The sequence below is a fragment of the Palaemon carinicauda genome, chromosome 1 (assembly GCF_036898095.1).
Source record: "Palaemon carinicauda isolate YSFRI2023 chromosome 1, ASM3689809v2, whole genome shotgun sequence".
Classification (NCBI taxonomy): domain Eukaryota; kingdom Metazoa; phylum Arthropoda; class Malacostraca; order Decapoda; family Palaemonidae; genus Palaemon; species Palaemon carinicauda.
In genome coordinates, this window is record NC_090725.1 from 263,865,263 (window position 1) to 263,883,221 (window position 17,959).

Sequence of the window (17,959 nt, forward strand, 5' to 3'; positions counted from 1 at the left end):
GCTTAGTTATTTTTATCAAAATAAATCTGTCTCTGTGACCTTTAATGTTCAGACGAAAGATAACTGGATCAATCGATCAATCTGCATTTAAAGGTTGAGCCCGTACGAGTAATTCAACTCATGCTCATCAAACATTATATGACATATATATATATATATATATATATATATATATATATATATACATATATATATATATATATATATATATATATATATATATATATATATATATACTGTATATATATAATATATATATATATATATATATATGTATACATTGTACATACATATATATATATATATATATATATATATATATACAGTATATATATATATATATATATATATATATATATATACTTACTGTATATATGTATGTGTGTGTGTTTATACCGTATGATACGAGTGAGAATTTAACTTTACTTTTCAAACTATGGTAGCAGAAGACGTTAAGCCAGACTTTTTTTAATATAAATTTATTTTTCATTATTTTTTTCAAATAGGCCTAACGTAATATTAATAATTTTTTTTGGGAGGACATATTAAGCTTTAAAAACTGATATATGTATTTAGGTATATCAAAAGACAGTGTAATACTGACGTGTATGTATTTAGATATATTAAAAGATACTGTAATAATCAGTTATGGACTATTATAACGAAATTCATTATGCGATGAAGCAAAGTCATATTACGACTCTTGCAATTAGGGTTATGATTATAAGTGTGAAGTCCCAACTCCTCATGCCTTTCCGTGTCCTCCTGAATAATACATAGTGATGACTTTGTAAATATATTGGGTTTCTTGCTGTAATTGCCAGAAGCAGATGGAACGTTCCGGTTTGACTGGAATGTAATGGATTATGAGATCTGTCATAAATTACTAAATAGGCTGTGATTTGAGTGTGATGCCTTTCAAGACTGTCATGCAACATTTCGGGTCTTTCTACAGCTCGGCAAAATTATTCATGACAACTTACGATTCGGATGCTATTTTTGTCGTTGTGTAATTATTTATTGGAGTAAATTGCAATACAGTGTAAATATTGATCGACCCGATGATTATTTTTAAAGCATATATTATGCTTAAGGACTGTATTTTCTCCTGCCATTCATAACTCACTGAATTTTTCTCTTGCAGCGGCCATTAATTTTTCATCGTCCATAATTTAGTATTGTTGTGGCATCCTAATAATTGTTATTACCAAGGTAGTTTACGTAAATTGCAAGCTTAGGAATCTCTCTCTCTCTCTCTCTCTCAAAAGGCTATCGAGTGAAATATAGCTACAAGTTTTCGTGAATAGTCGGTGATTAGTTTGAGGGCCGAAAAGTGGGATAAAACGTTGGCATAGGATAGTTATCTTGTGAATTAATAAAAATCTGATCAAGATGGCATTGTATAACACAGGCAACTCGTGGAGAGACATCGCTGGAGTCAGCAAAAGCAAATTCCATGAGTTGGCGAAACAGGAGCTCGACCGTCTGATAACAGAGGTCACTAGTAACTCCAACCAGTGTGACGGAAAAATATTCGCAGACATATTGAAACAATATGATCCAATAAACTGGAACAAATCTGCGGAAAACATCAGCAAAGTAATAGAAGAAATTCCAAAGAAGATCCAAGTGATAAAGAGACTTATAAAGAAAGTCTACATCAATCAACACATTCCATCAAAGAACAATAACAAGTCCAATATGGTGAATATGCTGATTGATGCATTGGGAAAAAGAATGCCAAAATGGTGTAATACATGTAAGATATGGTATTCCATTAATAATCCTCAACAACTGATTAGAAAATGTAATGCCTGCCATGTTCCAACACACCCTACATATGCTGAAATACAGCAAAAAATAAAAAATAGAGACACAAAGGTATTCTGCTCAACATGCTTAGTCTGGATAGAAAATATAATTAAGTCGAGACTAAATCTGCAAATAGTTGAAGAAGAAGAAGAAGAAGAAGAAGAGAAAAATGAACAGGATGCAGAGGAAATCATTGATATAACTTATGATGCCATCCAACAACATACTTATGAAGAAAAAAATTATCAGATGGAAACAAATAATAGACCCAAGAGACTCTACCCGGACCTACATACTTTTAGGGAAGAGCAAGAACAAGAAAAAAAAGAAAAGAAAGATATAGTCTGTAATATGCTGAAAAGAGGGAATTGCAGATTTGGCGAAAGATGCTACCACAAGCATCCAAAGATATGCCATAATTATTAAATATATGGTAAATGTGCGTATTTAGACGGATATGGAGACGAATGCAGAGATCTCCATCCAAAAATATGCAAAACCCTAAAAGAAGGAAAAGGATGCAGTTTCAACAAAAAATGTCGATATATGCATCCTGCAACTATGAATGAGAGTAAGAAAACTCGGCAAACTGAAAAGAAAAATGAAAGCAAAAAAAACAAAAAAAGAAACAAAAAAGCAGGCCGTGTATATACCGCGCTATGAACCAAGAGCCCCAAGATATAAGGCCTTTCAACCCAAATCTGAACATTTAGATCCCAACTACAAAGAATGCATCTATAATGCCAGGGGTTGGTGCAGATATGGGGATAATTGCAGGTATACACACAAAAATAAATATGAAGGCGAAAGAACAAATATAATAGAAAAGATGGATTTTTTAATGGCAGAATTCCGGGAAATGAAGAAAAGAACATCATATCAGAACAGGAAGGAAGCATGGGAGAATCCATATTATTATCAATATTAAATAATGGGGATGAAACACAAACCATAATAGTGAGGAATGCACAGGGTTTAGTCACGAGTAACTCTAAAAGGAAAATAGAGTTCTTAGAAGAACTAACCCAAATTGAAAAAATAGATATATTAAATATAAGTGAAACATGGTATTCCCAAGAGACTGGCAGTGATGACCAGTTAAAGGGTTTCCAAACTTATAGATCAGACAGAAAAAATAGGAATCAAGGGGGAACCGCAATATATGGAAGAGACATAAATCAAGGAAAAGTCTGTGAAAAATACAGCAACACAGAATGTGAATTGATTGCGGTAGAATTTGAATTTGAAAAACTAGTGAATATTGTAGTTTACAGACCCCCAAATACTAAGGAGTTTGACATAATAATAGAAAAAATAGAGGATATATGTAGAAACCATAAAGACTGGAATATACTCCTATCCGGAGATTTTAACTTTCCTTTCGTGGATTGGAAAGAACGGATAGAAGAAAGTGGTTGTATGTATACATATAAAAAAGAGAGTAATAGTAGCGCAGAAGATAAGAGGCAATTTGAAAAGCTTCAAGATATGCTATTAGAACATAATATGCAACAAATAAACCACATTCCAACAAGAAAGGAAAATGTCCTAGATCTAGTATTTGTGAATGAGGTGAATTATGTTAAAGAAATAATAGTGTATAACACGGGAATTTCAGACCACAATGTCATAGAATTGATAGTTCATTCCAAAGCAAGTGATCGCAGAATTAATAAAAGCACAAAAATTTGGGAAGGATATGGAAAATATAATTTTTACAGTAAGAATATAAAATGGTCAGAAATAAATGAAGAACTGAATAAAGAATGGAAAAATGTATTTGTAAGTGATAATATACAGGTAAATACGGACATACTGTACAAAATACTGGAGAAAATTGTTGAAAAATATGTACCGAAAAAAAAACAATAAACAAAAGACGTGCACACCAAGAGACAGAAGGATCTTATTTCAGAAAATTAGAAAGTGGAAGAAAAATCTTGCAAAAGAAAAAAATGTGTGGAAAATGATTGAAATAAAATGTAAGATAGAAAATACAGAACAAAAGATTATACAGTCGAAAGAAAATGAAAAAAGAGACTTAGAAGAAAGGACACTTCAAAATATAAAAAGAAACCCCAAAGTACTTTACTCCTATGCAAAAAAGATGAATAAAGGGAGAATAGAAATAGGCCCTCTAAGAATTGAAGGACGGCTAACGAATGAAAAAAAGGAAATATGCAACATATTAGCAGAAAAATATAAGAGTGAGTTCACGCCAAGAATTGCGAATGAGAATAAGGAAAAAGAAATGAGAGAAGAAAAGGTTGAATATCTAACGGATGTAGATATTAATGAAGCAGATATTGTCAAGGCTATAAACGAAATTAAAAATGGATTGGCAGCCGGACCAGATGGAGTTCCAGCGATTTTGTTAAAAAAAACTGCAAACACTATCGCGAAGCCGCTTGCAATACTGCTAAGACAAAGTGTAGATATGAGCGAGATATATGTTAAACATAAATTAGCTTATATAACCCCTATCTTCAAAAGTGGATCAAGACTAGAGGCAAGCAATTATAGACCTGTTAGTCTAACATCACATATTATGAAAGTGTATGAGAGGGTAATAAAAAAGAAAATAATGGATCATTTGGTTAAAAATAATCTGTTTAATATGGGTCAACACAGTTTTGTGCCTGGAAAAAGTACACAAACCCAACTGATAGCACACTATGAAAACATATACAAAAATATGATAAGTGAAAAAGACACAGATGTGATCTATCTAGATTTTGCAAAAGCCTTTGACAAGGTAGACCACAATATATTAGAGTAAAAAATGAGAAAGCATAATATTGTGGGAAAGATAGGAAAATGGGTAAAAGAATTCCTGCAAAACAGAAAACAGATAGTGGTTGCAAATGACGAGAAATCGGATGAAGCTCAGGTAATATCTGGCGTGCCACAAGGTACGGTTTTAGCTGCACTGCTGTTTGTTATTATGATCTCAGACATAGACTGCGATGTTGAAAACTCTGTAGTGAGAAGTTTCGCCGATGACACAAGAATAAGTAGAGAAATTACTTGTGATGAAGATAGGAACTCACTACAAAGAGATCTAAACAAAATATATGAATGGGCGGAGATAAATAGGATGGTATTTAACTCCGATAAATTCGAATCAGTGAATTATGGAAACAGAGAAGGAATGGTGTATGCATACAAGGGACCTAATAACGAGACAATCACAAACAAGGAAGCAATTAAAGACCTTGGTGTAATGTTAAATAGGAGTATGTTATGCAACGACCAAATAGCAACACTGTTGGCTAAATGTAAAGCAAAAATGGGAATGTTATTCAGACACTTTAAAACAAGAAAAGCTGAACACATGATTATGCTTTACAAAACTTATGTACGTAGTACACTCGAGTACTGCAATGTGATATGGTGCCCACACTACCAAAAGGATATTGCACAAATAGAGAGTGTACAAAGGTCCTATACTGCTAGAATAGAAGAAGTTAAGGACCTTGACTACTGGGAAAGACTGCAAATTTTAAAACTATACAGTCTAGAAAGGAGAAGAGAACACTACATGATAATACATGCATGGAAGCAAATAGAAGGAATTACTGAAAACATCATGGAGCTAAAAATATCAGAAAGAGCAAGCTGAGGTAGATTAATAGTGCCAAAAAATATTCCAGGTAAACTAAGAAAGGCGCACAGGACATTAATCCACTACGCACCAGCATCGATAATGCAGCGACTATTTAATGTGCTGCCAGCTCATCTAAGAAACATATCAGGAGTGAGCGTAGATGTGTTTAAGAATAAGCTCGATAAATACCTAAGATACATCCCAGACCATCCAAGACTGGAAGATGCAAAATACACCGGAAGATGCATTAGCAACTCTCTGGTGGATATACGAGGTGCCTCACACTGAGGGACCTGGGGGAACCCAAACAAAAAATAAGGCAATAAAGTAAGGCTCTCTCTCTCTCTCTCTCTCTCTCTCTCTCTCTCTCTCTCTCTCTCTCTCTCTCTCTCTCTCTCTCTCTCTCTCTCTCTAAAAATGATTTTATATTAAACCTGAAATAAATGTGTTATCTTTTCTTATATCCATATTGTTTATGATTTTGAAGAGAGGTCAGCTGGTCAACAGTAATTATTGAATTTGGATTTTCCTGAACGGGAAACAATATTTATATTTTTTAGAAAAATACTATCAATTTTATCCTTTACAGGGATAGCTCCTGAAAATAACAACGCAATTTATTTCCTCGTGCAAACGTTTCCATGATACCCTATTAGCAAATGTACCATATCCACATGTTTTATCACCATCATAATCATTTGTTTTAGAGGGCATTCCGTTATCACACATGCTATTATATCTGCAAACACTACCAACGTCTGGAATGTGTGTACGATGTAATAGTTTTGCTGGATCGCTAAATTATGAAACTGTCTTAAGTTTTCTTATGGCGGAACGAAAGACTTCGAAGCTTTTTACATTTTTGCTGAATAAAATAGTGTTCAAACGCCTTAAGGCATGAATTAGCGGTAGAAAGTTTTTTATGCTACCACAATAATGTTTGTTTTGTATTTTATTCTTCTTTTTTTCGTTTATTATGTGCTAAGACTTATATGTACAGAAGAAATTCACTTAAGAAATATATATATATATATATAGAGAGAGAGAGAGAGAGAGAGAGAGAGAGAGAGAGAGAGAGAGAGAGAGAGAGAGAGAGAGAGAGAGAGAGAGAGAGAGAGAGAGAGAGAGTGAGTATATTAAAAGTGGGCCAAATGTGCTATAGTTAAAGACCATTCCTCTGAATTTTTCCTTGTATATATTCAATGTATAAGGAGAAGCTTTGAAACCTAGAAGCCATCGACAGTCTTCTTTGCCTTTTCGATGCATTTAATTAGATAAAGGAACGTAAATTCTTTAAAGCCATAGTAGGGATAGACGATATAGCGAAAGGTGACCAATTCGGCTGAAACGAGTTGAATTGAATTGAATATAAAATTAAGCCAAGCACTGGGACATCAAAGGCAGTTCAGCGCTGTATAATGCAAATTGATCAATCCTCTGTCTGTCAGATTGCCTTACCATTGTGTAAGACACGGGCTCTTGCCTTAGGCAGGCCGTAAGTCAATCATAACCGTACTCTCAACATTTGGTATAATTTCTACTTGAAAAACCAATCACACAACTTTTATGCAATAATATCTAAATGGAAATTAAGAAGGGATTAAAAGGATAAAAAATAAATTAATAAAATTAATCAAAGCTCATGATATAAACCAATTATCTATATATATATATTTTTTTTTTCAAATTCAGGGTATTACAATTTCCCCCCGGTATATCTCTTAAAGGTTTGACCTGGAGTAAATGTGTCTTCCTCTGAAGATTAAAAACAGGACAATCGACTAAAATATGTTTGTCTATTGTTACTTGACAGGTATTACAAAGAGGGGCCTGTCTTCCTCCGCCACTCTTCATTAAATATTTGTGGGTTGCATGTGTATGGCCAATACGCAGTCTAGTTAAAATATCATCTGTCCTACTTGTAGAATTACAGGAGACCATTTATCCACTGAAGGGTGGATTTGTTTCAATTTTGTATTGGTGGTCAGTTCAGACCATCAATGCTGACACTTATTCTTACTGGGACAATGTATCTTGCTTTTAAGATCTTTCTAAGGAATACTTACAGGGGGTAGATTACGTAGCCCTGAAGCTTCCTTAGCTGCCTTATCTTCTCGTTCATTTCCATCCACCCCAACATGGGCAGGGACCCAACAGAAGTGAACACTGACATTCTAGAGTGCAGAAGTACAGTACTAACCATTCCTGCGGCTGAAACGAGCAACCATAGATATACATTCAAGACTGAAATTATTCATAAAATCACAGATTTTTATCATGAATAAATGTTTATAACAGATGATATTTTTGTTAATTGGTCCAAGAATTAATAAACCTAAGGAGTTACTTAAAATTGCCAGTTTGTAATGTCCCTGTCTCATCTACATCGATGACCTTTCTGTTCATGACAAATGTATTGCCGTACACCTGTCAAACGAACGGCAGCAAAAGTGGTATTTACCTGTCAAAAACCTTGCATTACATAAATAAGTTTAATATGATACAAACATTTTATCCCTACTTCCAACACAAACTGTCATTTGATATAACATTGATTGAGTATGCTTTCTAAAGAACTTGTTTTTCGTCATTCCTCAGACCGACATTGTCGAGGACCTGTTGCTACTAATGTTTTTAAAAAGTGTTTTACATAAATTCACAAAGGCTAATTTTTCTCATGGCAACCGTATTGATGGTAGCGGATTAGTTTTCCTTCTGTTGATTGATTATCCTTGCAGAATTGCGTTTGGAAAATGCTTGCTGAAGAATACGTCTTTGCATATGTTAGTATGAAAGGGAGAAAGAACGAAACAAGATTTTGTGAAATATTCCAGTGTCGCATCACATATTGTATTTTTTTACAAATGATTTATAAACTTTTAAATCTGTATTCTCCTAATTATTGCTCTGCTAATTTATTGGATAAGGACTATATGATTAACTCTCTTAAAATGTCTTATATTAAAGGCTCATATTTTGTAAATCATGTTTATTTTTGTAGGATTATAAAGCATTCTTTCACTCTAGTTTACAGTCATAGTTTTGTATTTTATTCTCCTCAGGTGACTTTTGCTATTTTGAACAACGCAACAATGTCTGTAGAACTGAAGGAAGTCTATAACGTAGCAGTTGACCTCCCTCCTAAGATACAATCCTTGGGGAAGTGGACAAGTGTTGGTCAGATGAACATCGTCAAGACTTCATGGGTTCACAGGCGATCGAACTTAACTGGACTTCATCTGCGATGCACTACGTTGGACGTAAGCTTCAAAACATTTTACTTCCAAGGTTCACTAAGAAAGCGGTAAATTCTAGGATGTCCATCTTACATTAACGGAGAGCTGTATGAAAGAAACTGTAGATTTTTAGTAGCACATTAGTATTCCTATGTAGTTCATATTACATAGAATGCAATTAGTAGTGTTCTCTCGCACTATGTGTTGATGACCTTTTAGGACCCTAGTTAATAAAGAATTACTATCAAAATCAGTTAATATGAATTTAATTTAGAGCATTTGGAATAATGAAAGGGTTACCGATAGAAGAAAAGGGCATCACAACTTTGCAATAGCACACAAACACGCACATTATAGAGGCGCGCGCTCACACACACACACACACACACACACACACACACATATATATATATATATATATATATATATATATATATATATATATATATATATATATATATATATATATATCAGCCGTTGATAGTCCATTGCAGGACGAAGGCCTCAGACATGCCCTTATGGTCTTCCTATATTAGTTTATACCCACACATTTTCTTTACTCGTCATTCCACCATCTTCTCTTCCTTCCCCTACATATTTTTACATTTCTAGAGATCCATTCTGTTATTTTTAATGTCCATCTATTATCTGTCATTCTCATTATACGTCTTGCCAACATCCATTTCTTCTTCATACTTATTGTTATGATATCCTGTACTTTAGATGCTCTTATATACATGCTGCTATTTTTCTATCTCTTAGTGTTATTCCCATCATTATTCTTTCCATTGCTCATTGAGTTATAACTAGCTTAAATTCTAAGGCTTTAATAAGGATCCAAGTTCCTGTTGCATAAGTTTAACTGGTATGAACCATCTGATTAGATATTTTTATTTTTAGAGAAAGTAGAATTTTGCTTTTCATAATATCATTTTGTTTAGCAAAACCTCTACATACCATGCTTATCCTTTTAATTTCGGTCTCATGTCCTGGGGAAACATTTACTGTCTGTCCTAGATATTTATATTCATTAACAATCTCTAGAAGTTCGTCCATAACCCTTATTTGTTGTCTGGATTTTCATTAAGCCTTATCTTAGTTTTACTCATATTCTTTTTCAATCCTACATTTCTTCCTTCTCTACTGAAAACTTCTATCTTCTTTTGCAATTTCTCCAATGATTCACTAAATAGAACTATGTTATCTACAAATCTTAAGTTATTCGGGTATTCTTCATTAATGTTAATTTTTACATTTTCCTAGTCTAACTTCTTACAAACTACTTCTGGGCATGCTTTGAATAATTGATGAGAGATTGGGTCTCCCTGTCTAACTCCTTTCTCTATTAGAATTTTCTCATTATCTTTATGTAGTTTTAGGAAAGATATGTTTTGGAAGGCCTTCATTACTGCTGAAATATTTACAGAATCAAAGGCTTCATCATAGTCTATGCATTATATATATATATATATATATATATGTATATATATATATATATATATATATATATATATATATATATTTATATATATAATGTATGTATATATATGTATATATACATATATATATAATGTGTATATATATATATATATATATATATATATATATATATATATATATATATATATATACATAACTTATGGATGTATGGTAGGCAATTAAAGAGAAGAAAGTCTTCAATCTGTAACAGAGGACATTCAGAAGAGTAGAAGAGGACACTAAAGGTATATACAGTAAAAAGAGGATGGAGACTAAATGGCAGGTGGCAAGGGTAAAGAAGCACTTTTCACATATAAAGTACCATGTAAAGAAAGGAGAGATTGTACCACATAATTGTAGATCCTGAAAAGGCATTTGACGCATACAAAGAAGTATTTAAATGGTCTGTATAAATGCAAAGAGTATCGTGAAGGTTCTCTAAGTTATTGATTTTACTCTACTGTAACAATATATCTTTAGTGAAGGCAGTTGGATGGGTATCAGAATAGATTGAGATATTATGATTAAATGATTTTTGAGTGCCATTTGATGTGTTTTATGTGCAGTGATTTTCAGGTTCTTTCTCATTTTATTTACCAATACACAATAAAACAAGGAAAAAAATATTTAAGGTTTTACAGTATATCTGTTAAAAGGAAATTTATTCTAACTCATCTAAGATTTGTCAGTTAACCCAAGTGCCTCAGAAAGATGCTTAGGGATAGGAGAAGCTATGTGGACATAGGCCGCCATTACAGCATCAATTAATCTGTTTTCTATACCTGTATCAAGAAGAGCAAGAGTATAAGGAAGACGGCAAATATCACGTGTAATATGATAGCAAAAAAAGGGTGGTAACTTCCCACAATTACTCTATCTTAAGGATGGAGTCTGCATTAGCCCTTAGAATCAGTGACTTTAGGAAGAACTTTTCACTGGATACCAACACCATACGCAATAATGCCAGGCAGCTCTACTGCAAGTTTAAGTAGGGCAGTAACAGCAACCCAGGACCATCTTTGACATCTCCCACCAAACCAACCAAATTTAATGCCAGTAAGGTCTGATTTTGTAAAATGCAGTGTGTCTCTGTATGGAGAATCTGCCTCTACTGACAAACCAGCCGCTTATCATTGAGGAAAGGTGTTATTCATGTAAACAACTTTTCAATATAGATGAAACTGGCGTCTTTTGGAAATGAATGTCACTGTAGACTTTCATTGTGAAGGAGGAGGCCAGAGTCCCTGTATTTAAGGCCTATAAAGATTGCCTCACACTTATAATGTTTGGAAAGGCTGTGTGCTTTATAATAAAGTCAGCACCTATTTTTAAGTCTTAAAATCCCAATGGCCCTCAAAAACAAAATTAAGAACCTGCTTCCAGTGCATAAGATGCACAATCTAAAGTCATTGATATCAAATGCACTGACATTGGATCGGTTTCAGCCAGGCTTCATCCCCTAATTCAAGCTTTTTCTTGCCAAAAAGAGCCTTGATTTTAAAGTGCTTCTTCGAGAAGATAATGCTGGAGACCGCACGATAAGCCTATCATATGAGGGTGTACAGGTTGAATTCGTACCTCTGAACGTGTCATTTCTGATTCAGCCCACGGATCAAGGTATTAGTTGTGCTTTTGAAGGCTCTATACACTATGATCAAGGTTATGGACCCATATGATAACTTCTAGCATGAGCACTGAACACCATTGTAGTGTGTCTTCAAAATATTTAGAAGGCATTAAAGAGATGGAAACCAAAACACTGAATGCCTGCCGGGAGAAATTTGGGCCAGAAGTGGTTATAAAGGATTCTCGTGATGAAATCCACCACTTGGCAGTAGAAAAGTTATGGGAGCTAGCAAAATTACCAGGAGGACCTGGCTTCACCGATATGAGTAGCAACGACTGGATCAAGACCCGCTCAAATCCATTAACGGAGGAAAATCTGACAGAGATGACAAAGTCAGCAAGTGACAATGAAGAAGAACATGTGGCCTATGGCAGCAAAAGACAAACCTTCCTTACTCTTGTCTGTGACCTAAACCTTTTACTCCTAGATCATGAGGTTCTTCTAGCACTTATGGGTTGGATGGGAGTAAAATGAAGCCCTCTTAGTGAGCATAAAAACGTCGTACTGGTACATTATACTCGTCACAAAGAGACTGTAACAAATGTTTACTGTACTATACGGTAGGTACAGCAAGACTGAGACATAGTGAGGGTGGCCTACCGTGTCCTGCGGGGTAAAGCGAAGCAAGAACAACGGGAAGCTCACTGATCATGACAGACAGAATGCCAATAGACGACTGTGAAAAATCTAAAGTAATACTTAAATGATATCGAGGGTTTCTTTAGTGAATAAATGAATCCTTAAAACCCAAATGTATAAATATTATGATTGGACTACAATAAGTGTCCTGTGGTTAGATGTAAGACTTTAATATTACCCAGAACTCTTCTTAACTTCTTTAGTTGTGTACCCACTCAGGCCTTTTTTAGGATCTGTAGATTACCTCAAGGATAGTGTCTATGGTCTGCTAATCAAATATCAAATCTGGCAATGTCTGGTTAAAGTCTGATCCTTGGAGAGAGATAGCCATAGTTATCATGGATAAAAAACAGAACAACTATCACACTTCTGATGTTAGGTGAGCTATGGAATTATCTGCCATCAATTCTAAACTCATTTGGGCTTAGGGCTATTGCCTCTTTTGCCTTTCCCTATTGTCTTGGCTTCTCCCGTTTAAATCATATATTATGTTCAATAAGTCTTAACATTATAGTTCCCTGTCTTTCTGTTACTATCCACGTGTAGGATACGTGATGCCTCTTACGTTCTATTTAAGAATCTCCTTCAAGCGATTTTTTTGTCTTCAACTTAATGTTCCCCCCAAGTAAAATAATATTAATCATAATTTTAACTGTCCCTTCCGTGTCTTACTGTGAACTTACTCAGAGGAGTTTTGATGACTGCCACATTAGTAGAAGTTTTGATTCCTGGATGCTGTGAATTTTTTACTCTGTGTGCTAGTTTGCCTCTTGTGAAAGTTCCAATATCTCATCCTAATATGTATAAACATGAATAAGATACCGGTACGTTATATGTTACCATACTTTTAGGTACAGTATGAATAAATCTGCTTTATAAGAGGTTTTACATGAGAGACTCGTCTATCAGTTGTTCTTATAGGCCTTGGACATTTTATACTAAGTGACTCGTCAATAATATCTCCTTTTCAGCTTTTGTTGTTGATTATACCCTAGTAGATGGTACTCACAGTATCAGTTAGCATACAGTACTTTCTAAGATGTCTTATCCCATGGCAGCAATAGATATGGATGAGTACTGTAACTTTTTGGTTGTTTTACTTTGTAGATGTGATTGGACCCAAATTTATATTCCCCAGTCTGACTTATACGAGTCAATAAATGCATGGATTTAGTGATTCCTGCTACATTGATATGTTGTCTGGTAAGTGACTACCATTCCAATTTCAAATAAAATTACCATTCTTTACCGTACTGTTATATGAAAAATTATGTAACTATCAGAGCAGTCTGGGTTATTTTATTTTTATTTCTGTTTCAGCAACCTCCATTTCTGTATTTAAGTATGCCTGACAAAGATCTCAATGTAGAAATCACAGGGGGTTATGCTGGAGATGTTTGGCACACCTTGCAGGATAGGTTAGGCTTCACGTAAGTTTTTCTTGTGATAGAAATTTTGAAAATAAATTTTCTGGTTTAATATAGGGCTACATACTGAAATTTTGAAATTTAAAACCATGCATTTCTTTCTGAGTTGTTCATCCTGTACAAAAATTTGGTAGGCATTGTTCTATGCTAAATACCTTTTACATTATTACCATTACTTTATTGCATGTGCAGAACACAAGATTTTTATGGTAAAGGTTTTGTCTGTTAGAAATGTTATACTACATCTGTATATCAGTTTTCATGCTACTAAATTTACAAAGTGAAGGGAAACCTGAGGGTTATGTATATGGTGTATATGTTTTATTTAAATCTTTACAAAACAGTTTATTGAAGCAAGACACTTATACCAAATAGTGTTTTGGATTGAGCTTTTTGTTCAATTTACTTGAATTTCATTGCACTGATATATTCATCCTTTCCTTACTTCAATGATTGATAAAGAAAATAAGAAAATACGATTTGGTAGCTTTATGTCATTATCTGTTACCACACAATTTTTTTTTTTTAATTTATTGCTTGTTCTATTCCCAGTTATTCTTGCCGTCAACCACCAGATGGATTGTGGGGAAGCCCATCAAATGGCGTATGGAATGGACTTGTAAATGAGTTGTTGAATAACAATGCTGATGTGGTAGTAACTTCTTTAGATAACAGCAATGCTAGAGTTAGAGTGATTGACTTCCTTATAGGTCTTGAGGAAATTGGGTAATTACAGAAAATGTCATATTGTATTTTCTTGATTTAAACAAAATTGTTTTTTGTTCTTTTCTTCATCATCTCTTCCTACGTCTATTGACGCAAAGGGCCTCAGTTAGATTTTGCCAGTCGTCGCCATCTTTGGACTTTAAATTAACACTTCTCCACTCTTCATCTCCTACTTCACACTTCATAGTCCTCAGCCATATAAGTCGGGGTCTTCCAACTCCCCTAGTGCCTTCTGAAGCCCAATTAAATGTTTGGTGAACTAATCTCTCTTGGGGATCGCAAAGAGCATTCCCAAACCATCTCCATCTACCCCTCACCATGATATCCACATATGGCACTCAAGTAATTTATCTTATAGTTTCAGTTCTAATTCTGTCCTACCATTTAACACACAATATTCTTCTGAGAGCTATGTTCTCAAATCTACAAAATCTGTTGGATATTGTTTCATTGTCATACCACGACTCATGTCCATATAGTAGCACTGATCTCACTAAACTGATATATAGCCTGATTTTTATACATAATTTCAGGCAATTTGATTTCCAAATTTTATTTAATCTTGCCATTTTCTGATTTGCTATTTTTAATCTTTCATTGAACTCCAATTCTTTTCTTACTTTTAACAAAATGTGATATTAGGATTTCAGATTTTCATGTTTCCATGAAACGCTGTGATGAGGTATTGTACCATCAAATTAAGGTAAAAAAAAATCCGTGTTAACAGATTTCATTTATACTTTGTGATGTTTTAAGTTTTAGATATTACTTTGATGATTGATATATAAAATATTTAGTCACTTTTTTTTCATTATATTGAAATAATACCTTTGATATTTACCTACAAAAAAATCTCAAAATTCAAATAAAATGAATTCAGTATTTTTACTTACAGAAATAAAAGGCCTCTTGATGAATAGAATTAAATTTTTATCAAATGGTAACTTATATTGCCATTTTCATTATGAAGTCATTGCAGAATCCTTACATAGTATAAGAAAATTATTGTAATTATTATCCCAGGTACAGCATAATGAGTACAAAACTCATCTTTAGTAGTAGTCTGGCTGGAATACATTGTTTTGTAGAAGCTTTTAAGATTGTATTCTTCAATTCCAGTACGTCATAGTTGTTTTCTGTAGTGATCAATGATTTTTATCTTGCCATAATAAATTTATTTTATATTTTCTTAGGTACCAAAAGTTTTAGTAAGAAAAGTTATAAAAGTCAGAATACTATAAAGCTCTAGATTTTATTGTCATTAAATATAAGGAAAAGAAGTAGATTGTTTTTTTACATAATACTATGAAAATTATATTAGCATTGAACAAGTTGTCTCATTTGGCAGGTATCAGCTTGTAGTCCGTCGACCAGGACTGATGGAAAGAACATGGACTAGCTTTACCAGTGAGCTGGTTCCATCATCATGGATTGCAACCATAGCCTTTGCTCTTTTAATTCCGCCCTTTCTTTGCTTTTGTTCTCATTTTTCTCCTCAAGAAACAGAGAAGATTTCCTTGAAGGATGCTTACATCTGTACAGTTGGAGCTTTCAGTGTTCAGGGTAAAGTTTTCTTTGAATGTTACATTTTAGTTTGAACTAGATTTAATTTTAAACAATATTTTGTAAGAAAGCAATGACTCGATACTAGAAGTTAATTTTTCTTAAAAACAACCGTATAAAACTTGAAACTTTGTAATCTTATTAACTGCAGATGGTTTAGTAGTATAGTTGCTTTGGATCTATCAACAAAAGCAGGCTTGGTTTAAAGGGTATTTTGCTTTCCTTCATGATCTATTTTATGTAATGTTTAATGTACTGTATAGTGTATGTTAATAGTTAAAGTTAGTATGTTTCATTTTGAGCATCATTTTATATATTTTATGTCCAGAAAATTTTAAAAGTCCTATTTCTGATAGTTTTGTGCCAAGATGAGTAAAGTAAAATGTCCCTGAAGAGGGCCTGGTGTTTTGAGTGCCAGATATTTTGGTGAGGGTTTGGCACTCAGAAGGTTTGATATTTCTCATATAATATTTCACATTATAGTAGAAGGGTTTTATGTGGAAATTTTTGATATTGTGCTTTATCATTTTTTTACAGGATCTTGGTTGGAGGTGAGGAGCATTTCTACTAGGATTATATTTATAACAATTTTCCTTACAACATTGCTTGTGTATGCCCACTACACAAGTGCCCTTGTATCAATGCTGACAGTTGCTTCGACCACCACCCAAATAACTAGCCTGCAAAATCTGTTGCAGAATGGAATGTACTCTTTTGGCTTTGAGAGAGAGATATCTATTCAGAGTTATTTTGAGGTTGGTTCCTTACTATTCAAAATTATTTTATGATTCTTAGGCAGCTCGTTATTTAATTTGTATGTGTTTGTTTTTCTTTGTAAAGGAGCTGTTTAAAAGCAAGAGTTGTCCCAAGTACATCGGCCTTTTATTTAGAGCCATAGATGACTATCAAAACTTATTTAATTTTAAATTACCTTTCAATTATTAACATCAAATACCAATGACTAACAAGTACGACAATGATGGATATATGTGCCTATGATAATTTACTGGCAAACAGACTTTCATACAGCAGTGAATTTTATTTAATGGCAGGTAACCAACAATAGTATAAACTCTGATAGTGAAACTTATAATGCTGTTAACAGTAATAAGTAGCCAATGAATGATAAGAAAATTGCCTTAAGCAATCAATGTTTGAGTGTGTATGTGTGTGATTTATTACATTTTATAAAAAAGTGAGTTACACTAATGAACTTAATTATTAATAGAATTCACAAGGAGGCCTTTTTCATGATGTTTGGAAAGAACTGGTGAGAGATCCAAGCAACCTACCTGCCACAAGTATAGAAGGAATAACAAGGGTGAGATATTTTTACAATATCATTGGGTATTATTTGAAAGGGTGATTCTTTGGCATGGGATTTTATTACTAGTTGTTTATATTAGTGTGGTTTTTAGGCAAAGTTTGCTTCTTGATGTCTTTCGAGCTTGCGAGATATTTTATGTACTGTTTTATTCTGCAGTTATTCTAAAGCTTTATCAAATTTTTCAAGAATTATTTCTCATTGAAGATTAAAGTATAATGTAATTTGCAAATAATAAATTACTGTACAATTTTACTTCAAGGATGAGTTATTTTTAAGCAAAGAAGTAATTATTAACCCTTCAATAGTAACTAGTAGGAAATGACTTCCTTGTCTTATTGGTCAGCTTAACGCTCAGTTGGTAGACATTTAACGTACACAGATTATCTACAAAAAGTAGTATGTAATTTTATAAAATTCTCATACATTGCTCTAAACTTGTTCATAAATTTATGTAGAGTAATTTATAGATAACATATATTCAAATATAAGTAAACAGATAGTTCATGTACATTACAG

General features: G+C 33.4%; 1 protein-coding gene across 3 annotated transcripts in view; it reads left to right on the forward strand.

Moving 5' to 3' along the window:
• Window positions 1-17,959, forward strand: part of LOC137655809 (glutamate receptor ionotropic, kainate 2-like) — a 360,856-nt gene that overhangs the window by 316,197 nt on the left and 26,700 nt on the right. For 2 of the 3 annotated variants that reach the window (XM_068389980.1, XM_068389971.1), the window contains exons 5-10: window positions 8,482-8,679; window positions 13,721-13,830; window positions 14,380-14,553; window positions 15,902-16,116; window positions 16,654-16,871; window positions 17,345-17,437. In XM_068389980.1, coding sequence (XP_068246081.1) covers window positions 8,482-8,679; window positions 13,721-13,830; window positions 14,380-14,553; window positions 15,902-16,116; window positions 16,654-16,871; window positions 17,345-17,437 — 1,008 coding nt within the window. The remainder of the gene's footprint in view (window positions 1-8,481; window positions 8,680-13,720; window positions 13,831-14,379; window positions 14,554-15,901; window positions 16,117-16,653; window positions 16,872-17,344; window positions 17,438-17,959) is intronic. The other variant, XM_068389990.1, reaches the window with a different exon arrangement.